An 8,513-nucleotide genomic window follows, 5' to 3' on the forward strand; every position below is an offset into this window, starting at 1 on the left:
AAAATGTCTATCCATAGGTTAGGTATGGTACATAGGAACCTTGCCAGAAGTTTCCAGAGTTCAGACAAATACCTAGAACTTCTTCTAGAGTCTCAGACTGGTAGGATGCATCTCTACCCATAAATGAAGCCGTGCCCAGGATCCTTCCCAGTTCCTGTTAAAGTGTTATGACAGGGCCTGGCCTGCTTTTCGTCTGTGCCAGACAGCAGTCTGGCAGACTTGTCTGGGCATGCCTCTGGGGTGCGAACAGCAGGGACCATTCCCCACGGGCTGTTTGCAGGCAGCCAAGTTTGGAAACAGGCCTTTCCGTGCCAGTCAGTCTCAGCATCTGGAAGTGTGACTGAGCATTTTTAACTTAATAGTATGGAGTCCCTGATAACTGTGATAACAATGACCTTGAAATGGAGAAAAGTTTCTAGAGAGAATTATCCCTAGGACAAAGCATTAAATCTTGGGAACTTGGGTGATGGACTACCTGTAGTGGTGTTAGACTGTCAGCACTGGAGTTGTGATTTAATTTAAAAAAAAAAAAAAAGCCAAACCTCACTTTTTGGTCCTTTGATGCTTTTATAGGGCTGGGGAGCGGAGTATCATCGCCAAGATGTTACAAGCACGCCCTGCTGGATTGAGATTCACCTCCATGGACCGTTGCAATGGCTGGATAAGGTGCTGACACAGATGGGCTCGCCTCATAACCCCATCTCCTCAGTCTCTTAAGAATCATCTCTAGAATTCCCTTAGGATGGATGCTATTGCAGGCAGTGGCTTATAGGGTTTCCAGTGAACAGAAGCTTCTATATGTAGATGTATGTAGATGTAAATATATCTATACATAGTCTACTCTCCTTTTTCTCTTTTTTTCCATGCTACATTTTGTGGTTTCTAGTTACTCTGATGCCAGTACAGTAAGTTTAGAAATTCAGGTATAGCGTATCTGTTCTCTAGTACAAAATAAGCCAAATTCCTGCAAAAGTGTCAAACATTTCCTGTGAGCATCTTCATTCCCCAGCCAAGCCAATAAATGGTGCGAATTCTCAGCACTTTCATGTGGATTCAGAAACCTGGCTGTAGCTGTTCCTAGTAGGTGAAATTCACCCCTCTGCAGGCAACCAAAGTCAGATCTCTACACCATTTATATCCATTTTACATCCTAATTTCAGGTCTAAAAGAGGACCTTAGATGGTGCACAGGAATTGTGCATAGAGATGACTTTTGTCCAGTGAACTGAAGGACTAAACTGCAATTCCAGTCTGTCTCCCTACTGCAAAGCACGATGGGGCAACAGATACACTGAGGAGCTGCAGCACCCCTGTCTCCCCTAGGATTTGGCAGGAGGAGAGAGCCCTCGGGACGCATTCAGCACTGGAGCCTTATCAGAGCATTCTGGACGCATCCGAGTAGTCTGATACTGTTAACACAGTAGCGTACGGTACTGCTGCACTGAAAAGCAACAAGCTCCTAAGGAAAAAAAGAAGAAAATTTGAAATATATGCCTATAAGTTTAAAAACTAATTAACTTCCAGTGCTTTTTTGCAAAGTACATACATACTTGCATATGTATCTGGCATGTAAACCGAATCCTATCCATTATACAGTATTGATGTAGTTTGTTTTAAAGTTAGGACTCTGTAGTTAGACTACTGTGCTGATATCAAGGGTACGTCTAAAAGGGACTTGAACTGTGATTCAGAAAAGGGAAATGAAGTGTGCATTGAAGAACCGACTAATTATCATTCGTCTTGGGATAGTCTCTGTACTGGGAAGAGGAAGCCCCAGGCTCACAGGATGCAGTGAGGAGGAGGTGGGAGGCAGCCACGTCCATCCCCTGTGCTGGCCAGTCCTCAGGATCTGATGGCAATGCTCGGGTCTGACGGCGAGGGCTTCCCTGCCAGTCACTTCGTACATCCCCATGGATGGTTCCTCGTCTTAGATACAGGCTGCATCGTTTGCAGTGCTTTTGCCTCGCCTGCAGAGGATGGTGAGGCAGTGTAAGCCACGAACAAGCAAAGAGTGAATCTATGTGCAGAACCTTTTTTAAAAGCTCCTTGTCCGTGGTCCTTTTGTAAGCAGGGAAACCTATTGCCCGTACCCTCATCCACAGAGCCAGCCTTACAAAATGCTGTTCACTTGGTAACCTTTTCTGAGGAGGCAGGTGAAACTCTTACTACATTTTGATGGTCCCCCTTACCTTGCTGAAAGGGTAGAGGATTATTTCTTTCCAGGCATAACAGTCCACTGAAAATGGTTGTGCTTTAAGGGTCAGAAAGAGCGATAACTTCTCCAATCTCCTTCCTCTTTAGAATACGCCAGAAGTATCCTGAGGGGAAAAAAATGTTTTACAGAATGTTTCTGTTCTTCTCACACAATATCTGGTGCTACATATTTTACTGCATAATTAGAAGAGGATGCCTGAAATCTTCAGCTACATCACATATGCAAAGGAAATACCATTCACTGGAAAGACTTTCCATGTGTTTTAGATGCTATGTAATACCTGTTACAGGGTGGTAATTATGAACAGAGCAGAAGAATCAGTAAACTAGCAGGGTTGCTTGGTTTGAATGCATTTTCAGCTGCCTGAAGAATTTGTAGGGCACAGAAGGATAAATTATTGTTCAGTTTGAGCAGTAATAGGAAGTTGTATAGGAAATCTGTAAACGCGAAGAACCCTATTCTGTCACCGTTTGACATCAGCAGTGTCACTGTGGGATAGGAAAAGCTTTACAGTCTCCTGCAGCAATTAAATCCAATAATGATGTTACACAGAAATTCCAGGCATGCCATGTACTGTTCAGAGAGATCAGTCTGGAAAAAGACATGTTCCTCAGCTCCTTCTGTCATCAGTGTCACTGTACCAAGGTACTGGTAACACCATTTTTAACATGTTTATTGCACCATTTCGCCAGTAATTTCTCTGTGATTTTCACGTTGCTCATCCCTTTGCTTTCTTAGCAGCTAAGGACAGAGAAAATCACCTCTTCTGTCTAGGATCTAGCTCGGTCCTTCATCCTAGATTCTTCCTTACCTTTTAGGCTGAAACCTCCTTCGCTCCTAATAGAGAGAGAAGCCTAGGGGTTGCTTTTAGACATTCCCAGCATTGTCATCTTCCTCGCAGAGAGCAAAGGTGGACGCTCTGAGGCGCATCTGCTCTTGGGCAGCTCCAGAACCCGGTTTCCTGCTGATGCTGCGGAGGAAAACTGGATGGCCAGTGAAGAGAAGCAGGTTCCTCTGGGGCATCGTTCATTTCATCCTAAGGCAGGTATTTCAAGTAGGTGAAATACACTGCGCTGTGAGCACGCTTATGTCTTCCCATTGAGTATAAGGGGAACTCAGGGTCACTAGCTCAGATGTGGACTGCTACATTGGACATATCCAAAAGTAGGTGAGGTGGGCCCTAGGGAAGATGTGATCGCTTTCCCAGCCTAGTAATGATGCTTGCTCACTAAGTGCCTAAATGTGTTTAAATGGAAGTTGGTAAATTCAGAGCAGTTTTTCCCTTCCTGTATGTCTACTTTTATAGTAATCCTCATACAGATAGGACCTGGCTTCAGTGCAGTCCACACATGCATCTCATTAAAGGTAGTCACCTTAATATTCCCTTACTAGTAAGTAAAGAGGCATTTCTGGAGCATGATTTTCTGACCTATTTAAAATGTCTGCATTAGGATGAGATGAATTTCAGCAAATTTAGCCATTTGCTGAAAGTTGGATCGAAGCATCTGATTCTGAGCAATCAGCCAACAGCCACCCAGAGTTGTTAGCCTTTGGGAAGGCTGGTATCACTGCGTGAACTATTTCCTACTTTTTGATGGCCTCTAGGGCCTTAGTCCACTGTATGAGATGCTGTGCAAACACACAGCAGCTGACAGTTCCTTCCCAAGAGAAGGGGAGAGCTCACATCACAAGGGAGAAGTGGTAACAGTGGACGAGGCAAACAAGTAAATAGGAAGATGAGATCTGCCTAGATGCAGTGATAAAAGTAAGGCTAATAAGCCATTTATTTCCCTTTCTTTTTGAACACTCTGTCTTACAGGCTTCTCTAGTATATGTGAATTGAGCTCAGTTAAAAATTCAGGTTTCTCATAATTCACAGCAATCTAACTTTGTATCTCACTCTAATGTCTCCCCATTTTGGAAGGAGATATTTTCTGCTGAAAGGTCTTCATGAACCTATCAACCTATAGTCGATTTAAAGCCTTTAAATGTTCTCATTAATACTCAAGCTTTGGAGATAGGCTTCCTGAGAGATTTAAAACCACTTGCAGGGAGACTACGTAGTCCAAGACAGATTTTTTTTTTTAAAATGTTTTTTGAACCATCAACAGTTCAAACCCTCTTGAAAGTCTCTGTGGAGAAGTACCATGCATCACCAGGCAACGGTGGGAGTTTGATCAGGTGGAGGCATAAAGCTTATTCATCATGGTACGTAGACCACTTGTTTTCCTATTAAATGGTCAAGAGAAGACAACTGCTTAATTGCTGCCCATTCTTCAGCAGCACCAGTATTAATGTGCCGTTTGCATCCAGAGGTGAGGGGAGCAAATCTAGCGCGCTGCCTGCATGGAGCCGTTCAGTGGCACTGCTGCTCTGACGGCTCCGTCCCATAACCTTGCACTGTAACAGCTGATCAGGTACGGTATAGCAATGGCTGTAGCATTCAGAAGTGCAGCACATGCTTTGCCTCCCCATCAGAGGCTATGCCACAAATGTCTTTACTCCTCCTGAGAATTTCATGTTTTGGCATGCTCAGTCTGAAGGATAATGTATCAGCAACACAAAGGGGAACTGTGGCCCCGAGTAACATCAACTGGAGTCGAGGAAATTCCTTCTGTGTCTCCAGCAGGTACTGTGTCAAGACTTTCACCACCCTGAGCAGCCTTCTCTGAGTGGTCCCTGCCTTGAGCAGGGTGTCAGACTGGATGCCCTGCAGAGATCCCTTCCAATTTACATTATTCTGTGGTCTGTGCAGAGATTCAATGACAGCTGGTTGCCACAGGCAGGAGCTCTCTGTTAGCAGAGGCAGTTTCAAGATGAAGCATGTTTATCCTCAGCTATTTCTGCATGACTTTGGTGCAGAACAGAGTTACGAGGTATTAATGTTCCCTCAGCATAAGATCAAAACTGCAAACATTCCTCAGTGTAAACATCATCTCTGCCACACAACTCTTAAAATGGAAAAAATCAGGCATTTGTGACTGTAACTTTATCTAATCTGCCCTTGTTCATCCTGGCTTCACCTTTGCCTATAAGCTCTGTGAATCAGAAGGTCTCACCAGCGACTGAGGAGTTGCTCAAACAGCTGGATTTGAAGAGGCAGCTCAGGCACTGTTTGCTTCTTGGCTGGATGGAAACAATTTATAAAAAGAAGCCTGATCGAATTTAGTAACTCTGAAGGGATCTCAAGTATAAGGCCAATGTTCTTGGCTCATTAGAGACTTCTCTGGTGCAGCTATAGCTTTCAGGAATACTTGAGCACTACATGGTGCTCAGCACAGGAAAGAAACATTACATCCTCTGTACTATTCACCTCTCCTCCTGGCTCCCCATAACCTGACTTAGAAAAACCAAAACCAAACACAATAAAGAAAGATTAATGAGTCATAGGGCAGAGTAATTAAATACCATTTTTCAAAGTTGAGAAGTGCTGCCCAGAATATAGATTATATCATCAGAAATGTACTGAATGTAACGTCCCATGTGCTGTCCAAGCCAAAGGCAAGAGCTCCTTGCTCTGGACAAGCCTGGAGAGCAGGCTCTTACTTGGACATCTGAACCCCAGCCCTTCTGGGTGAGTGGAAACCCCACTGAAGGGGCTGAGAAGATTTTTCCAGAGGACTTATAGTTCATGGTTGGTTGCAGTAGCCAGAGATGCAGTGAGACAATGACGGGACTGGGGAGGAGGTGCTCCTGGGAGCAGAAATGCTCAGTGGTCATCGCTAGAGGTATCAAGGCAGTACATGCTTGGGCAGCCATTGTGTTCACTGGAACTTTTTACATTCACATCTAAACTAATCGTCAAGACCTGTTTTAGGAGCAGCTTGGGGTACCACAATCCTTGACTTGGTGCTTCCAACACACCCTGCCTGGCTGAGTGTGCCAGCTGCTTGGTTAAGCCATTAGGTATGTTGGGGCAAATGGCATCCCATGTGATGCAGGGAGTAGGGTCTCCTTGCATCTGGAAACTGCACTTGCAAGATTAACCTCTGCCTCGCTGCAGGACTAATGAGTTCAGCTTTGGGGCAACCATTCAAGGACACTATCAGCACATCCAGTTTGAGCTCCTCAAACAAGAACAGAAACTGCACGACTGAAAGACACGGATCATACAGAGCGTCTGCCTGGGAACTGCAATAAAGCAACTCGCTTCATGCCTAGGTGGGAAATTGCAGTGCCCAAAGGAAGATGGAATCAGCAGGAACTTTCACAGGGACTCCCGACTATGAAATTACATTTATAACAGGAGCTAAGAACGGACAAGAATGGCTTCCCTGAGAGTGACTAAGAGGTCAGGTTACCATCAAAAAAGAGCCTGATGATAGAGTTGGTTCCATCTTGCAGCAGGGAGAGAGATTATATGAGACTTTAGATCTGTGGATTAAAACCTCCTCAACCTGGAGGCTTCATTGCAGTGACTGAAACAGGGCTTCTTCATAACGGCAGCTCTGGGCAGACCTTTCTGCAGGGTACAGAAAGCCTGAGTGGGCATTTAGTCTTTGTTCAGCAGAGAGAAATCGCTTTGTGTCTCTGGCGCAGACAGACACTTCTGCATGTTGTGCACCAGCACAAAACACAGCCTTTGGTTTGTACTGATCATCTACTCGTAGGAAGCTCCGGCGTGGCCAGGAGCAGCCAAAATCCTGTTACCTGTTCCCCCCAGGGCTTTCCAAACAGCTTGCCCAGGCGTGCCTTACATTGTATTGCCATATTGATGCCACAGTATCCTGCCAGGCAGGTGAGGTGTACGAGAGTCCTCTCCAGAGGACACCTCCACTTGCACCTGGGCCGTGCTTGCAAACTTGATGCCTGTACAGATAATGAGTCTAATTTGCAGGCCATGTCTCTTATGCAAGGTAGACATAACCACTACATCCTCCAGAGTCAGCTACTCTTCCCTTATAGCCAATGTGAACATTTGCAGCTAATTGTGAACGGTTTTTAGATCTTCAGTCATAGTGTTTTTATTATCCATGGATGCTGCTATTTTATATTTCGTGTTAGTATTCAAATAATATTGCATATGAATAGCATAGGAAGAAATAGACCAACCAGTTAATAATTTTAAATACAGACCTCATCAGCAAAGAAAAGCTAGAAAAAACTTGCTAAAGCCTGACCCCTTGCACTTTCACAGTAGCGAGCACATCATGTTTTAAAGTGGGTTTTTTTGATGCTAAAGTGTGTGTTAAAGCTTATTCAGAGTTATGTCCATGAGGCGCTTTGCAAATGAGAGCAAGGGAACAAACGTAATGATGAGCAGAGATAATGCACATTCAGATACATTTTCTTTGCTTAATCAAGCAATTTGAGTTTTTAATTATTTATAATACTTTTTAAGTACAAGTCAAATGTACCACAGCATACTTTCTGCAGAGAAATCAGTGTTAGCAGTTTAATCCCTCATTTCAGTATCACCTCTGTGACACAAATGGGGCTGAGAAGCGAGACAAGAAAGTGAAGAAACAGGCCTTTTTGTGTGGATCAACAAAGCCATAAGGTTGCAAAGTTCTATACAGTCAAGGGGCCAAAATGGTGGATTCGAGCAAGGCATGGGTTTTTTGCATTAAGTACAAGCTATCAGTCTGGTGCCGAAAAGCACCGTGAATCATACATAGATTTAATGGCGTCACTTGTGTCTATGAACAATTCTGCCCTCTCTTTTCCATCAGAATCAAAGCAAAACATCTGCACCATCCAGAATAAAGTATTATTCACAGTTAGTGATACTCTGTAAAAGTGTAGATCGCTGTATAAAGAAAGCTACTTGGACTCTTGCCTCTTGAGAATGAAAAATCTCAGACATTACTTAGTTTCAGGAGCCTGAGAGATCAGGGCAGCTCAGAGTCCTCCAGCTCTAGTCCATGCCCTGTTGTATCAAGAAAGATGTAACAACTGCTAATCAAGTGGACATTTTCACAAGCATTCCTCCTGCTGCATTTGATTTGAGGCATTCTGAAGTCAACATAGTCTGATGTTTGAATAATACACTTTTTAACACACTCCATTTTCTTTGGCTGGAATTATTCTATTGTAAAAGGGATTATTCATGTCTTGTGTTTTACTGTTAATAAAGATATTTCTGATTTAAGAGCTGTTTCCCTTGTTGTCTCCCATTTTTCTCTTTGAAAGAGATTGGCCCTGGAAGGCTGTAGGTCCCAGTCTGATCACCAGTAACTTTGGTAACCAGAGCATTTAGAAAGCCTTTATCCATACAAGTCAGTCTTGGGCAAGAGGAATCGGTGATTTCACCGAGTGAGTGATGGGATGAAGCAACACTTCCAGCAGAATGGGATAGT

At 43.9% G+C, this 8,513-nt stretch overlaps 1 protein-coding gene across 5 annotated transcripts in view; it reads left to right on the forward strand.

Annotated features, from left to right (window-relative positions):
* Positions 1–8,305, forward strand: part of SMAD9 (SMAD family member 9) — a 69,014-nt gene extending 60,709 nt beyond the window's left edge. For all 5 annotated transcript variants that reach the window (XM_041118521.1, XM_030042569.2, XM_030042567.1 and 2 more), the window contains one exon: positions 574–8,305. In XM_041118521.1, the coding sequence (XP_040974455.1) occupies positions 574–717 (144 nt within the window). In that variant the 3' untranslated portion in view covers positions 718–8,305. The remainder of the gene's footprint in view (positions 1–573) is intronic.
* The last annotated feature ends 208 nt before the right edge of the window (positions 8,306–8,513 follow it).

This window comes from Aquila chrysaetos, chromosome 19 (genome assembly GCF_900496995.4).
Source record: "Aquila chrysaetos chrysaetos chromosome 19, bAquChr1.4, whole genome shotgun sequence".
In the NCBI taxonomy this organism is placed as follows: domain Eukaryota; kingdom Metazoa; phylum Chordata; class Aves; order Accipitriformes; family Accipitridae; genus Aquila; species Aquila chrysaetos.